Raw genomic sequence first — 17,850 nt, 5'->3', positions numbered from 1 at the left:
ATTTTTTTTTTATCAAGACTCTCACTTGAAAGAAATGGAGGGATACATGACTTTTTAATTTTTTTTTTAATTATGTGTTAAATTTTTTTATCACAATTTTCATTAAAAACAACAGATGTGATTAAAATATACTCAGAAAATAAAATTTACAAACTAAAATGGTATTTACTACAAATATATTTTCACAAGCACCAAACTTAGTCTTATTCTGAGTCGAAACACAATACTTGCAAACAACACAGAGATGTTGAATCCCACAGATCCTACGTACAATTTACTGGGAGTACTATCCTAATGCTCACCTTGGATATCCAACATTTGACCATTCATTTGAAACCATTATCGAGAAAACCGGTTCTCTTCAGAGACAACATTTTGATCTCAACACTATGGCCATCAGACAAAAATATGTCATGCAAATGGAGTGAGGTGGGGTCATTTTGACCCCCCATGCAAACACACAACAATAGCACAACCTCATGAATTTGTCAAGAATGTATAAACCTTCTTGAAAGGTACTAATAACAGGATGCACCGGATGCATTTCTTTCTCGAGGGAGTGACATGCTGAGAAATGGGTGGGGTCAATGACCCCACCAGGCCAGTTGATGGTTAAGGACCCAAAAGTAGTAATTTCACTCACTGCTTTTGATATTTAGGAAAAAATGTCGCAACATAAAGATGAAGGTTTTGTAACAGTTGGTTATGCCAAAAGCATATATACATACACACACACGAAGAGAATTTGTATTTGCCTCTTGGAAACATGCTTGATAGAATGGCTCCCGTAAAGAAATAACAGTGTGATGTTTCCTTGTGTGAAGAGTTTGTTCCACTTCGTATCGCAAAACGAGCTTCTGAATATCGTATTGGAACGACATGATCGATTTGGACTCGGTGCACATGAACACCTCTACCAAGTTCAGGCATCTGATGCGGACACCGCTGCCAGGCGATCGGATCACCTCATGGCTGTAGGGCAGCAGCGACAGTTCATTGCCCAACTTGGCACAATACTTAATTTCTTCACTGCTTACCTGCTTTAGGGTTATTATTAATATGCTATACAGTTTTGCATCCCTTTTTTTCTTTTAAATCTTCTTAGCAGAGAATCTGCTACAGGCAAAATAAAGGTTTTTAGAATCTGATCGTTGAAATGCCCTCATCTTGTACGAAAATGTGTAAACACTTTAATGCATTGCTTAAAAAATTGTAAACTACAAGGGGGGGGGGGGAAGGGTAACGAAATGTAAAATACACAAACAAATTTTGCTACAAAACCTGTTATCCATGATTTTGAGTTTGTTTAGCCACGAGTTTTCCCTATGATAATTCATGGGAAAGAAAAAAGTAAAAAAAAATTATTTTTCAACTATTGAGATTTTAAAGTTTTACTCCTTCAAATTTGAAAATGTTTCATGATTTTTTTTTCTTTATTGAAAATACATGAAAAGTGATAGCACATCCTTACATGCATATATTTACATTTAATTTTTAAGTACATCCTTTTTCTAGCCAGTAATGATTTAACAAAGATCATATTATAAACTTCACTCCTGTCTATTTTTCATTGTAGGGCCAGCTACCTGAAAAGGAAAAACGAGCTCCGTGATGAGTGGAGAAAGTAAGTTTGTAATTAGCTAGTAAATTTTTTCATTTAGAAGTAGTTTTTATGCACTTCTAAATGTGTTTTTCAACTTGGTGCCATCTTTCCAAGTGTTTGGAAGTGTTGTTTGAATATGAATTCAATTGATGAATTCAATGATGTTTGCAAATCATTTAAAGATTGCCTCACACAAAGAGTTTGGGTTTTAAAAGTGTTTCCTCTGAATCTAGACACGAAATTCTGCGCCAACATCTTGGCCTCTTGATTTGAAACAGGAAATTCTTCTGGGCGCTTGATGGAAATAGTCCATTGCTGCAAGTATGTAATTGTTACTATTGTGGGGTTTAGGAAGTTGTCCTAGGATGTCCAGAGTAATCCTCAAATGGGGTTGAGACCAATGGTGGTCACAAGTTTGCTTCAGAGAGTAATTTTTGGGTGGCACAGGTCTCAGTTCTTGCACTACTTTTCCATATTGGTCCATCTGCTTCTGTGTAGAATGAGTTGCCATCCCAATGGCTGTAGAACATGCCTCCCTCATCTCCAGGGAGTCCCGGAGGGCCCAATATGCCTTGGTGGTCAACATTGGAAGAGGCGACATCTTGCCACGCTGGTCTGTTTCCAGTGTATTCCTTCCAGTGCATTATCACTTGTATATTGGAATCTTCCAGTTACACCTTTTGGGTGTTCTCGTCATTTCAAAGCAGTGGCATCAGAGCCAGGGATGCTGTGGGTGCTAGATCTCCCACAGAATTTTTTGTTTTTTAAATAATTTGATCATCACGTATTCCCAAGAGATCTTTACGATCTGTCCAGGGTTTTTGTTAGTGTTTCAGTAAACATCCATGCCCGAACTGGGATTCGAACCCAGACCTGCACAGTCAGAAGCTAGCTCCCTAATCACTGGACTGCCAGGCGGCAATTTTGTGGAACGGTTTTAGCACCCTCCAGAATTGAATCGAGAATGAAAATTTTCTGCATAAAGATCAATCTGAGCACCCATGGGTGGTGAATACTTCTGACGCCCATGCTCCAAGGATCATCATTTAAGTCCTGAGCATTTAGCTGTCTTACTCTAGGGTCAATGGACCTGCATTTACCTTCTTCCTTCAGGCACTGATGGCAGTTCTATAGGCAACTTCTCTTCGATAAGGTGCCATCATCTCTACATGATGCTCCCTTACGATGCTGGATTTCTCTTTTCTGGCCATCTGGTCTTCTCAAGAGAGCTATTCAGATCCCGCCAGTCTAACCCCCTCCCCCGCGATTCCTGCTTCTGGAACGGCTATAACTTACTGCGGAAGGACTTCTTAGTGATCATCTCGGAGTAGGGCAATGTGTATTTGCGACACACAAATTCATTCATTCAGTATTTGCGACCAATCACTTCGAATGTCCAAAGGGAATCCATGCTTCTTCAGCAAGACCAAGATGCATAAGTCATAGATGTTGCCTACAAAGATGACACGACGATAGTTGACCGTTGAAACTTCTAACTTTCCACTCTCAATGATTTTCTCCCCAGTGACTGAATTTTTTTGGGGAGGGGCGCAGGTGAGACAGGGCAGCAACTTTCCAATTGGGGTTTTTAGGATGGTGACAAATAAAATTATTTTTAAAACTTTATAACCCCTGGGAATATCAATTATGCATCTGAGATTCCCCCATAATTTTGACACTTTTCCCAGCTGGAAGTATGTTTCTAAGATCAATGGTTTGTGCGTTATTCCAGGATAAAGGGACTTTCCTATGCACACTTTATATCTATGTATATATATATAATAGTAATATAATTATTTTCTTCCACATAGGGAGAAAGAAGAAAGGAAGAAAAAGAGAAGTGAAGCGCAGGATACAACAGTTGAAAAGAGTGTGAGTATACTAAATTTCTATAGTTTAATGCAGTGGTTCTCAACTGGTGCTCCTTAAATCCCTTGGGGCCTGTGTGCACTTCTTAGAGGCTCCACTGCCACTCAAGGGAAACAAAAATAAATTGGTATATTTGATAAATGCAGTCAAACTCGATTATAACGTCATCGAAGATTGTGTAAAATTTTGTCAGCCAAGGTTGATGTTTTCAAAACCTTTCAAGTGTGAAAAATCTTTTCAGATGCAATTAAATAGTATGTATGAAGTTATTTTTTTTCAGGGGGGTCATATTTCATCAAGAAAAATATGGGAAACGAAATCATAAATACAGGACATCTCCAATGCTCCCTAAAATGTTGGCAATTGTCAGACAAATCACCAATTCTTATTAGTAACCATTAGTAAGAAATATTACGTTACAACAATTGTGCAGTGATTTAAAATGTATTTCACAAGGAAAAAAGGGTTGAACATGACCAGTGCCATCTCAATGGCATCACAGGTCCTTAGGCAAAGTGATTTTTCTGAGGCTCCCTTACTTGGCTCAAGTGAGAAATATCTGCTACCCAATTTCATACTGTCAAAAATTTTACCAGGTCACATTTTCACGAGGCCCTCCGACCACGCCTGGGTGAGCCCATGTTTTAAAGCGGCACTGAACATGGCAAATATGTGAGATTAATATTGATATTTATAGTCATAATTACCATACACATACACCCAGTCCCCTATTTTAAGGATTATGAATTAAAATAATTTTTTTATTCACAAAGAAAGGGTCTTAATAAGAAAGAAAGCAAGGGAAAAAAAAATTACAAAATTTTTTGTATACGTGTCATAGTATCACCCTAGTTATGATAAAACGGAATAACGACAAAAAATATCATTATATCCAAGGTTGTTGCATTTTAATTGACATTATAAGCAAGGTCTGTGAACATTATTCTCCATGGAAATTAGTCAGAACCACCAATTAATGGCGCTATGACCAAGTTGTTGCAAACGAGTTCAAGTGTATATAAAAAGGCCAGCAGGACTCTGCCATAGAAATTATTTACTAAAAAATTATCTGTGAGTCAAAAAGGGTTGAAAACCACTGGCTTAAGGAATCAATATCATTGATTATTGTGTTGATTTGTTTGAAAGTTTTATTTGTATGGTAATGTAATTCCTCCTTATAATTAAGCAATTTCTTGTGAATGTATGAAATATAAGTTCTTGAACTCTTCATTCATAGGTATCTGAAGAAGAGATAACAAGGGGTTGCCTGCTTAAGTTGGTTGGACTCTCAGAAAAGACCATGAGGGAAGACATCAAAGAGGTTTTAGAAAAACATGGCAAAGTAATTTACATTGACTACAGCAAAGGTCTGCCAGAGGTTAGTTTATTATCATTGGAATTTTCAATACTTGCCATTTCGATTTTCTCATAAAAACATTACTTATTATAGAGGTATTCAATATTATAAGCAGGGTTGTCAGGTTTTTGACAAGTGGCAGTTTTTCTTGGCTTAAACTATCATGTCCAAAACCTCAAATATTGCTTTTGGATATAAAAATATCTGTTGAAAATACATTAATTGCATGTAATGTTTGAAGTGATTAAGTTATACAAAGAATAAATACTTAGATTGTAAAATAATTTTCTATTCTCTACAGAATTATTTTGAACAATATATAATTTTTTTCCTTGTGAAATAAACAATTTGAATAGAGCCTAGCACAAAAGTTGAAGGGAAAACTGGATATATTTGATATTCTTCAATTCAAAATGATTCTTGACCTTCCAAAATTTCTTCAACTGCTCATATGTGTGCATATATAAGCTGCTGTACTATTTTCATAACAAATAGGTGTTTAAAAAGTTCTTTTGCATCATATATGTAATATTGATTTCTGTTACTATTAAATTATCTAGACAATCACTGATATGTATAATTGAAACAATAACCTTATTGTGCATAACAGAATATATTGAGCAATCAAAATACTAAATTGTGGGGCTTAAATCCCCTTTAATTTGTCAGTGCTGTGATTGTAAGCTATATGATGCTTAAAGAGCTCCTATAACTTATTCTTAGTGCAAAAGTAAGAATGGCTAAGTTTGACTGATATGGTATATTTACTACCATTTATAGTGCAACAGTTTTCCAATTGAGACTATCTAAACATGCAAAACAATGCTTCGGCTATCAAGTCCTGCAAGCTCTGCTTTGAACAAAAATATTCTTTAAAACTCTGGATTTAAATAACCTGAGCTAAGAAATATTTAGGTGAGAATTAATAAGTTTAATTAGTGTTAATAGAAGCTGTGTGAGAATTTTTAATATGGAATAAAATTTTGGGTAGATCAGAAAATTTATAAAATATTAAAATACATATTTTGTGCTCAATTATAATTCAAAATATAAAACTTTAATCTACTTAAATGTAAGTGTTTTGTTTTTTAATATATCAGGTTCACAAACTATTTCACATCATTGGCAGTAAGTTTTTGACTGATTTAATACTTGGTGAGTTTCTGAGGTCAAAAACCTAATTCTTTGGTCTCCTATCACTCATATTTTGAATATGTGTGACAGCTCTATTTTTTGCTAAGTAAATTGATTACAGGTAATCTGCATAGAGATAAAATAGACCATAAAATTATGTTGTCTGTTCTAGACTTTTTATATCGAAAAATTCAAAATTGTGAATTATAATATATTTTTAATTATTGTAATAAATTGGTGTTTAAAAATTAACTAATATACGAAAGCATAAGTTTCTCATGTTATAATTATGTGTTGTGTTCAAAATATTATTCAAAAACATTCATTTTTAGGTTTTTCATGTTTTAAACCAGTTTTTGTTGTCAAAAACTCATCCCTGAGTATATGTGACATTGCCCAACCCTCGGGCTTACTATTTGTTCAACAATTTTTATTACAATTCAGATAAAGGCATGTTGAATTTACCCATATCAACATTAGCAACTTTTTCTTTGTGGTTATGATATTAAAAAAATCCTCTCATTAACTTATTATATTGGCATTCAGCACTAGAGCTGTGATGCACTAGTGCTGAATGCCAGTTGTGAGTTCTCAATGCCAATCGGTTTGAGAGCCACTGTTCGTGGTCTTAAACCTGTGATTTTTTTATGAATATTATATTTTTTAGCCCCTTTGGCAGTTTGCTTTTTGTGTATGTGCTCGGATAGGCATTTGTGATTGTTATATTTTTCTTAAATTTTTTGCTCTTTTGGAATTGAGTGAAAAGAAAACTACATTTAGTTTTCTAGTTTTTTTTTTTTTTCATGTAGAAAAAAATATCCTGTAATCTATTACAATTAAAATTTATTTCTTTAGGCTATTGTGAGATTTCAAATGCCCGTAGCATCAGAAGTTTTAGAAAAGGCCTCAGTTGAAGTTGATGGAGTTAAACAAGTCAAGATTGACAATGCTGATGTCACAGCTACTTTAATAGATGGTGAGAAATCAAACCAAGTATTTTGATGTAATTGTAATCTAACTCATTTGCATCCTCCATCTGAATTAATTGTCACATACCACTGAGCATCTTTAGAGAAATACGTTTTTATGTACTGTGCATGCAAATTATTCAGTTTCTAGACACAGATGAGTTAGATTATTTTTAGTTTGTGAATTTTATAATTTCTATTAAATTCTATATTGTAATTTTTTCTAAATGTTGCTGGAATGATTGTTTTGAAGAAATAGATGCAGGGTTTCTACAAGTAAAAAAAAAACCAGGAAAATCTGGAATTTTCAGAAAAAAGGAGCTCATTTTCGTTTCATCTGGAAATTTTTGACTACAGACCTAGAAAATTGATGTGATTGTCATGTGATAGAAAGCAGACATTAATAAAGAAAAAAATATTTCCCTGAAGAGGAAAAGGGGGAACGTAAATTGTTATCCAATAACATTGCAAGTACTGATTGTATATCTTGCAATGGAATGCAGAAAACTTTAGAAATTGCCGATGAGAAGACAAATAGAGATAGACAAATAACACTTTGTCTTCAGACTAAAATTTTACTGCTTAGTTCTGCAAAAGTGGTACTACTTTACATAGGCAAAATAAACCTAGAAAAATCGTGATTTGCGTGACATCTTTACACTTCTTGTTTGGCGTCATGACATTGCTAACTTACAGCCATCACCAAATGTGCCAACCTGGCATTATTGACAGAGAATTGCATTAATGGTTTTTCAATGGTGAAAAATTACATGATTCGTGATAAATAATTTACATAATTTTCGTAACAATATAAATATTTTGTAATTTATTTTTTATTAAAAACTGGAATTTTCAGAAAATTTGACTAGGAAAACCTGGAAAGTCGGAAAGTTTTTTACAAAAATGACTATGAACTTTGAAAAATTGTCTTCTTTCAGGAGAGCAAGAAGTTGAATACTGGAAATCTTTGGAGTCACTGAGAGCAAAAATGAGAGGTTCCAAGAGGTTCCCCAAGAAGAAGGGTATGGTGTTTTATGTTACGAGTTTTTATTTACACAACTTTCTAAAAGTTGAGCATGCGACTGTAAGTTTGACATAACTCAAACTTTTGCTTCGATTGACTCCAAGTTTTGATAAATATATTGAGTTGGTTTACTCATTCATGAAGGTGATCTAAAAATACAAATACAAGGCCACAACAGGCAAAATGCCCAACAAGGTGGCTGAGAAAAAGATGCCCATAAATATGGATGTCATGTATTTCTAAAATACAGCAACCCAATTAAAAATGTAATTACAAAACATATAACTATATATATATATATATATATGTATGTATGTAATGTTATACAATGCCCTTAAAATGTGTTTATGGTTGTCTTATTCAAGTGTAGATAGCTTCTCAATTTACCTCACCAGGTTTATCATGTATTTCCAATATTTTAATCAAACCTTCACATTTCTCTGTTAGACTCAATCATTCCCAAAAATTACAGCCTATCTTTGCCTCTTCAGATTGTCACAAATTTAGCTTCTTCCCAAGAACTATTATCGACTGGAACAACTTACCATCAAATATTGTAGATTGTATTACGATTTCCGAATTCTCTTGTTCCATCAATCGTCATTTTCGTCATATATAAATTCCACATCCTCTTGTGTAGGCCTCGGCCAATCAATATTGAATAAATAAACATGATATTGTGTTGTTGACATTCATGACTATAATTTTGATGGATAATATGTTTAAACATGTGTGACTGTGAATCTATGCATTTGGGATAGCATTTCATGTATGGGAAATGGTAGAACAACAATCCACAGAAAAAAGAAAAAATTGTACTCTGCTGTCGACATCCCTGTAATATAACAGTGTGGATTATTTTAGTCTTGTTATGCATATTAAACTAAAAACAAATCCCAATTATTGAATATTTTTAAAACTCTGTAACCCATGGACCACATCCCCATTCAATGTCAGATTTACTATCTTCATGTAGCAAATTCACTATTGGACACATTTTATTACATTTTGCTATTAATTTTTCATCGAAGTTCCCCCAATAAAAATCATGAATTCTTTAGTTGCCAATTTGCATATTGTGCATCATTTTTATAAAGTAATATATATATATATTCCTAGTGATATATCTGTGTATAAATAAAGACATTTTTTTTGTGTGTGTGCGCGCGCGAGCCAATAGAGGCTTGTGTTTAAATAATCAATATGATTATTTTGGCAGGTTGGACAGGTCGAAATGGGAAGCAGTTCAGAGGGAAAGGCAAGAGATCAAGAAAGATGAGAGATCAAGAAGATCAGGAATGTAAGTAGCTGTGGAATGGTTTTTTTTTTTTTGTGCAACACCTATTGATATTGCACTATCTCAGTGTATGGTATGAGATGCAAAAAAAAAAGTCACACATTTTCGTCTTTGATTTCCCCATGACTTACGATTAAAAAAGACTGAATACAGCAATTTTATGCTTTAAACTTTGCTTTTGATTAGGGGAGCATTTTTTTTTCCTATCTTATTGGGGGATGGGGTGTCAAATAAATGGAAAGCAGGACTGTGAGTTTTAGTGAAAAATAATGAAAATATGGGATAAATGAGTTTTTCGGTTTCCTTAATTACCAGTTATTGATCGCACAAATCATTGATTTATGGACTGAATGGATGAGTTCTAAAGAAACAAAAAGTGGTAATTAGTTTCCATAATTCATTGAAACTAGCGAGACATACAGCAATTGTTGCGAATCAATTATTAAAAAGGTCAAATTTCCTCCCATTACCAAAACCAATGATACACCAAAGGAAAAAATGGCTGATTTGAGACCAAAAACTGCAGATATATGTCTGTATGCCAGAGGTAAAGGGCATCGTATCACAAAAGGAGCCGTTTATAGTTTTTTTTTTTTCAGTATGTCTTTCTATGGAGCTTACTTTATAAAGTGAGTATCTGTTAAAGTGAGTTTCTCTTTAAAACGCGGGGGGGGGGGGGGGTGTGGCAATGATCCCCCCTCTCAAATGATGGGCCTGTCATGGAGATTAATTTTGGGAGTTAAAAGGTGAAGTGGTGTATATATGGGAATATAAAGATGGAAAAAGTCATGTCATATTTTTTAATTTTAGAATTTTATTTCAACTCTAGTTTTATTTTCTGTGGAACGTTTAGATACTAACCTATATTTTGAAAGCTACTTAGTTTTTCAAATCATTGGTGCACGTTCTTTTTTTATTTGTAATACTCCAGTCATCCAATGGTAAATGCCCAATTCACAAATATCGATTACCCTTTAGCTTACCACAAAAGCAAAGTTTGGGTGGAATAATCATTTTCATGATTACCATATATACTCGTGTATAAGCCAAGTGTTTTTGTTTAAAAATTTGTCCCTTAATTTGGCGGGTCAGTTTTTGAGGAGAGAATATCGCCCCGTTCCTTCACCAAAACATATAGCTACATGCCGTGTGCATGGCTAGCTTGAAGCAGCGCCCCCTACAATACCTTATCCTGCAAAGACTCCTTAGCTTGAAGATCCATGACATTGTTGGACCCGCAGAAGAAATGACGTGTGATAAACGCCAAAGCATCAAAAATGGCGTTGGCTTTGATACCCGATGTACTAACAATTTCACATCAACAAGCTTTTTAAAGATTATTTAAGGCAGGGGTTCTCAAACTGTGCGCCACGGCTCCCTGCTGCCAACTTTTGTTGGGGGCGTCACGATGTGACAGGCCCAACAAAGGTTTTTCAAAGAGATTCTTTGTTAAACTGCTCTGGGGAGCTGTGGATATGTGTTGATTAGGGAAAGGGGTGCTGGGGGTTGAAAAAGTTTGGAGCCCCTGATTAAAGGGATTTATGGACTGAATGGATGAGTTCTAAAGATAAAGAAACAAAAAGCGGTAATTTAAAGAATTTTGACATTGACCTAGTGTGCCCATGGGTTCACAGGGCATGGAGTTCTGTTTTCAGTATCATCAAATCCTGTAAAAAGTGTTGTGTTAGCAATTCATAAAAGAGGATGTAGTCTTCAGTAAAGTGATGATGGCGATGACAGCACAGTCGAAGATGAAAATGAAGATGCCGCACTGTATTGGTTTTCGATGTAAAGAGCTTTGAGTGTCAGAAGAAGAAATGGATTAGAAAGTTTGGATCATTTTTCACTGCATGAAAATGTACAATTCGTTTCACTCCAAAATGCATCGATTTCTGGGAGTCAGCTTATTCTCTGGTTTTCAATTCACTGAGATTTTGGTGGTCCTGAAGTATGGGGGGGGGGAAATAGGGGGAGGTCGGCTTATACATGAGTATATACTGCATTCAAGCCAAAATAACTTTTACCCTAGGACAAAGAAGTTTTTCCTTTTATTACATGGTGTAATTAATGCTGATTTTATATAAAAGGTGCAGCCACTTAAGTGTGCCCATGTGAATGGAACTGAGCTGTGGACCAATTAAGTCATCTTTAAATGATGTGCAGAGGGTCACTTAAGTGGCCTGAAACCATGCTGTAGGCCACATAAATGCTCTGGTGCTGTGCCGCGAATCACTCGTGATGGGGCATCTTACGTATTTACTTTTTACTGCATCTTGGGTGGCTTTAATTTGGAACTGCACTGTAGGTGACTCAAGTGATCTATAAATGTGCCACTTCATTCATTTTTACAAAACTTGAGATTTGAAGTTGCGTACAATCAGGGTTGTTTGGTTTAAACCTTGGTTTTTAAAAAAACCACTTGGTCAAAGTCCACCACTTCATCAAAGTGGTTTTTTTCAAAAAATCAAATAAAAGTGTCCTAAATATATCATTTTTTTCCTTGAAAAATATCATATTGGTTCATTATTAGCCAAAATGTCTCATTTTTACCACATTTTATATCCTTGGGGTACATTCTCATGGTATATCTTTAAATGACATAAGATTTTATAAGTGGTTTTTTTCAAAAAGTCTCATAAAAGTGGCCAGAATATATATATATTTTTCATATGAAGTATCTTAGTCATTTAAAAATTTAGCCAAAATTTCTCATTCTTACAACATTTTATAACCTTTGGCTACATTCTGATGCTCTATCTTTAGCAAATTCATGAATAAGGATTGCATCGCACATCTAAATGTAGTGGTGTCACAGGGTTTATTTTTCCCTTCACAAAGAAGCAGCTACAGTAATGACACCATCATGCTAGGGGAAGGTGGTCCTATAATCCAATAAAGAAACCAGCTGTCCTTAAAAGACAAATACTAGTGTACTAGTAGTTACATTACCTCACATACATTTTCATTTTCTTTCCTATAAGAAGTAGCACATCTCCTACTGTATATCTCCCAGTCTTAATATTCAATAGTTGTTTTTTTTATACTTTCACACACACACTGTTAAGCCCAGTTAATCAAGGTTCTACTGTATAGTAGTAACAGATTTATGAAAAATAATCAGCTATATACAGGGTGATTATAATTTAAGTTTTGATTCCAAAACTATACAATAAGTATTAATCGGAATGACTTGAAAATTTGCATGGATACTCCTGAAGCAATGGAAGTTTCTTTTGCAAAAGAAAAAAGTGCAAAATGTGCAAGTAGACGATGCTGTACTTGGCCAGCAGTATAATCTATTTTGTGCAACCACATCATTTCGGCACTTCCACAGCATCAGTGTGTGGATAGAGTGGATAGAACTTCTATCAAGATGCACATTGCAATACCAGCAATTCTGACTGTGGGGTTACCTCAAAATGTTATAAACAGTGGTTAGATTGCAAACTTTGGTGAATTGCAATCTCCAGCACATTCCCTATATGTTAGAAGTTCCTCAGGAATATTAACGGGGGGGGGGGGGGGGGGGGGTCCGCGTTTAGTTTAATAAAGCTGAATTGCAAGCACATCCACATTATGACCATGGCATACTCCGATTCTGTTGTTGAAGAAGAATTTTTGTGCTTTCAACCTCATAGCCAGAACACGCGGTGGACAACATATTTAGCATTTCTTAAGTAAGTTGTAGTTATTTGTTCAATTACTTCGTTTTTTGTGATGTTTCCATGAATTATGAAATCGTGAAATGCTATAATTAAGGTATCATTTTGCCATGACTGGCTATCATTTCCATTCTGCGAGCAAATTTCCCACATGTTGGATGATGTCATTAATTTTACATTTTTAAGTATTTTTTCCCCTTTACCAAATAAAATTGCATTTTTTCAGGAATATTTTTTTTTAATGTGATCCTCACGTATTCCCAAGGGATCAGCAATTTGTTAGTGTTAGTAAACATCCATGCCCGAACCAGGATTCGAACCCAGACCTTCACAGTGAGAAGCTAGTTCCCTGACCACTTGACTGCCAGGTGGCGTCAATATTCATGTCAATTTTCAAGTCATTTTGACAATCGTTCTTTTTTTACAGTGTTTTGAAATCAGAGCCTTAGTTATAATCCTGTATATCGTAAATCATTGCTAATTAATCTGCATTATTTATACTTCATTAAATACATTATATTCACCTAATTTTTATTACTTTTTGCAAAATGGCTTCCTAATTAAGTATACTGAAAGTAACTGGAGAAAAACCTTTATATATTATATGATTAATAATAACATTAAAAGAATTTTCAAACACACAGTAATCCATTGAGTTAAGCAAAAAATAATTAAATTGCGAAAGTTGGTTTTTGTTAAAATGTAATAAATATTTATTGATTAATTAGCATGGGAATAGTGTTGTTAATTACATTAATAAACATTTTATTTTAGTTAATTATTAGAAGTTTGAATGATTTTTCAGAAATTTCATTGTTTTTAATGTTAATACTATTTAAAACAAAAAAACCGGTTTAAACCAAAAAACCTGGTTTGAACCAAAAAAACACGGTTTTTTTTACCAACCCTGCATGCAATATCAGATGACTGAGGAACACGTGACCCGTGGGCCATGTGTTGATCATGTATGTTTTATATAATGCTAAGTTTGAGAACATGGAAGAATGATCACCTTTTCACAATTAATTTTAATTAAACATTTTTGCACTTCCAGCAAATGAAGAACAGAGTGGTGGTGATGACGACGACGATGAGCCAAATGCCAAAGTCGCAAAAGTGGACCAAGCTGACAAAGCTGGTGAAAGTGAAGCTGTGGAGAACTAGACTGGAACGAAAGCAAACAAGGTGACTGAAGAAAAGCTCTTAGCAAAGCTTCAAAAACAATTTTAATTTTTAGACAAAAAATATTCATCGACTGTTTGTGGGGAAAAGAAAGTGCAACCTAGAGACACGTTTTAATGACTTTTGAAGGGGGAAACAATTGTTTCCTCTCGTAGAGATTGATGTAAAATATAAAGCTATATGACATTTGTGATTGTTACTTTTTATATTGTTGGAATTTGTTATAATGAATTTATCAATCTCCAAGCAGTATGTTTTTGCAGACGATGTACGATGGTGACTGTTATGTTGTCGTTCGGATTGGTTATTTGCCATGTGTCAAACATGCCCAAACAGTATGAAATAATTTCATTAATATCTTTAGAGATTTCGTACTTGGTCATTTCATTGCATTAGGAACTTGCAGCATTTATAATGTGTGGGAGGGTGAACTTTTCTTTGTTTATCAGTCAATCACCAGTTTCTCTGGTACCGTGTTTGTAAATTTTGGAGATTTCATGTATTTGTTACTAGTTTTCTGAATTAATTTTAAGTGTGAAAGTGTTCTGCGCTTAAACAATGAACTTTTGTCCCATTTTTTTATCATCAATTTGAATGATTCAGGCAGCGATGTGAATGAAATATCAAATTTCTATGCATTCGACTACTTTTAATATTTCGAACATGCGTTATTTTTTGTCATGTAGCTATGTTACGAGTGTTTACAATATTAAAGTGTACTCGTATTGTTGATTTGAAGCTGTTCATTCTTTGCTTTTGGAATGTGTTTGCCAGAAGAAAAAAAACGACTGTGTTGGTGGAAAATGGTGCCTATCTCACAGCCTGTAGAGCACTCTGATCAGATAGGCTTGTGTTATGACTTTAAAGTATAGCAGTTTGGATTAGACTATAAAATGGTCTGTTAGATGGTATCGTGGATAGTTCTTGGTTTGTGATAGCCATACCATCACTTGTACAAAATACTGATTCACAGAAATTTTCTGGAATAAATTGCAAATGATCCAAGGTTTTTTAAAATTGCATAATGAATTTTGTTCCAAAAGGAAAGGAACTTATATTTAAAAAATGTTGAATTAAGGGAACAAAGTCATAATACAGTTGGCCACATTTAATCAGATTCCAGCGCACAAGATCTGATGTGGGGAGCAATTCAATTGCCATTTTACAATGTTGGCATAGTTTGTATATTGAAAATTGATGAAAAATCAATATTAATTGATATTCTCGAATAAATCGGACATAAAAAATGAAATGAAAATTACATGTAATTACAATGATCATAATGTCTAAGACTTTTCATCAGAAAAGTTAGCACACCCCATTGTCTCAACAGAGAACAAAATTAAAATATACATATTAAAGACAATTTGAATACTTGGAGGCCAGTACCTACTCTCAAATGTATTTATCTTAACCTGGTTGCATTTTCTGTTAATTCCAAATATTTTTCAATAAAGTGTGTAGTGGTTGAAGTGTATTAACAATTGACGTGTGAAGCGTAATATTCAATTAAGCAGGGAAAGGTCGAAATTATCATATCAAGCAAGGGACTTGAATATTATATGGGAGAAATTTTGGTGCTGGAGGATTTAATCCGTTTAAGTGAGGTATACACACATTACCTGATTAAGCAGGGCTGACTGTATTCATAGAGAAATTTCTGATTTACAAAAGAAATGCAAATTATTTCAGAAATTCATAAGATTTAAGATTATCTTTGATGCTATTATGATTTGGACTGATGAGTGATGGAAAATACGTTTTGGTGAAAGGTCAAGTGTTAAAGTTTGGAAATATGTTTTACATGCAAGGTAAACAACGGTAGTGTCTGTGCAATGAGTTTTTTATTTCATCATGAAAGTCTTACGAAAATACTCACAATTTTGATTTTATCTGCACTGGAAATTTATGGAATGTGATCCAGTTTTATTTCTGTACATGAAAATTTTTTGGAGTATTTTAACAGTTGAATAATTAGACACATAAACAAGCACTAGACTATTGAAAATTGGTGAAAGATCAATATTAATTGATATTCTTGAATAAATCGGACATAAAAAATGAATAGAATATACAATAGAATTCATCTGAAGTTATGATATTCATATGAAGTTAAATCATGAGAAAAGGACAAATGGATGACCTGACGAGCTCTGGTATGAGAAGGGTGGCAAAATTCATACTACAGTGGATCTTGTTTGTTTTTCGAAAAACAGTCATGAAAAAACGTAAGCAGGAGTGAACGCTTTTAAATGGGCAATTTAATAAGGAACACGAAAATAAGCCATATTAAACGGGAATGTTATAAGTAGGATTGGCTGTATTTTTGAGAGAAAATTTTGTTATAAAGAAAACTGCTTATTACATTAGGATTATATAATCAGAATAACCTCTCAGATTTTGCAAGATATGAAAACTTTTCCATGGATGAACCTGGGTTCCTTCATTTTGAAACTTAAATTATAACACATTGCAAACGACAATGTCAAAAAATTCAGCATTGTTCAACAAAATGAAATCTACTTATAGTTGTGATAAATTCTAAGATGGGTCATGATCCCTTTAATTGACAACCATTACAATATCTAGAAGAGAAAAATTTTGAGGGGGTTAATATACTATATATATTATATATATAAGCAATCGAGGTACCTTGAATGCTATCACATGACAGGAAAAAAAAAATTGCCAATATTTATAAAAATGTGAGACGTATGTATCTCATGGAACATATGATTTATATCGATTTGAATAGTTAAAAAAAATGTCATTTATTGTTTGCCAACTTATTTTTCTATCATCGTTGAAGAATGCACAGCAATGTCTTCCCCACACGGTATTTCCCTCCAAAATGCAAGGTTCAAAAATCATAAATCGTTCTTGGCTTGTCAAGAAATAGGATACATGTGTACCTTTGAGCTATTCTGCTGGTAATTGTAGAAAGTTCATGAACAGTTCGCACAAATAAAAATAGAATGTTTAGGAGTTGCTTAAGATCAATGCCTAAATGAGCTCAAAATATACAATGCCTTTATTTGAAAAATATAAGAAAAGCTCATGTTGCTCTAGGCGAGCAGCATATTCCAGCTGCATGTTAGGGCACATGTTAGTTCGAGCAGCAGCGGGGTAAAGGACATTACAAGTATTGTATCTGATTACAGTGGATGTCAGTTGTATAATAAGTCTGAGAAAACATGTATAATTTTATTGCCTTAAACATAAAAATTGAAAACAAACGAAATAAGCGTGAAGTATACGAACGGAAAACAGTATTTGCTACATGAAATGAGATATAACTGTTAATCAGCATGAGGTCTTGACATTGAAATACGATTACCGTTTTAACCTCAAAATGTTGAGCTGCCTCAAGCTTTATGAAACCTAACTGATTAAGTTTGTTTTGTTATGCAAGTGCTGCTTTCTGTATATCTTCTGATGGGGAAAAATGAGAAAGTAGCAAATTTATTGAATATTTTTCCGAGTACTGTAATTAGATGTGTGTTGGACTTGGACCTATTGATCTTTGTGTCGAGATTTTTTGAATGGGCGAAGAGCTCGAAATTGGAAAACCGATTCCAAGCGACCACCTTTGAGAATGTCGTGACGTGAAGCCATGACGATACCCATACGATCAGTTGCTTGCGAAATTAAAATAAGAAATTAGACTTCTAAAACAGTCTTTCACGTTCGTAAACTGTAAAACCAACTCAGGTGTATCTGAACGCATGTTGGAAGAAAACCTACTTTCTGTGAT

At 34.1% G+C, this 17,850-nt stretch overlaps 1 protein-coding gene across 1 annotated transcript in view; it reads left to right on the top strand.

Annotated features, from left to right (window-relative positions):
- La (La autoantigen-like) overlaps positions 1-14,828 on the top strand; it is a 31,304-nt gene extending 16,476 nt beyond the window's left edge. Inside the window, exons 9-15 of the mRNA XM_089245040.1 lie at positions 1,577-1,624; positions 3,415-3,475; positions 4,710-4,850; positions 6,819-6,939; positions 7,870-7,953; positions 9,175-9,255; positions 13,969-14,828. Of these exons, the coding sequence (XP_089101166.1) occupies positions 1,577-1,624; positions 3,415-3,475; positions 4,710-4,850; positions 6,819-6,939; positions 7,870-7,953; positions 9,175-9,255; positions 13,969-14,078 (646 nt within the window). The 3' untranslated portion in view covers positions 14,079-14,828. The remainder of the gene's footprint in view (positions 1-1,576; positions 1,625-3,414; positions 3,476-4,709; positions 4,851-6,818; positions 6,940-7,869; positions 7,954-9,174; positions 9,256-13,968) is intronic.
- Positions 14,829-17,850: the final 3,022 nt, after the last annotated feature.

The sequence above is a fragment of the Pholcus phalangioides genome, unplaced genomic scaffold (genome assembly GCF_987345545.1).
Source record: "Pholcus phalangioides strain wild (caught in Gottingen) unplaced genomic scaffold, Ppha-v1.0 ptg000015l_1, whole genome shotgun sequence".
Lineage (NCBI taxonomy): Eukaryota > Metazoa > Arthropoda > Arachnida > Araneae > Pholcidae > Pholcus > Pholcus phalangioides.
This window is presented reverse-complemented; position numbering and strand designations above follow the sequence as displayed.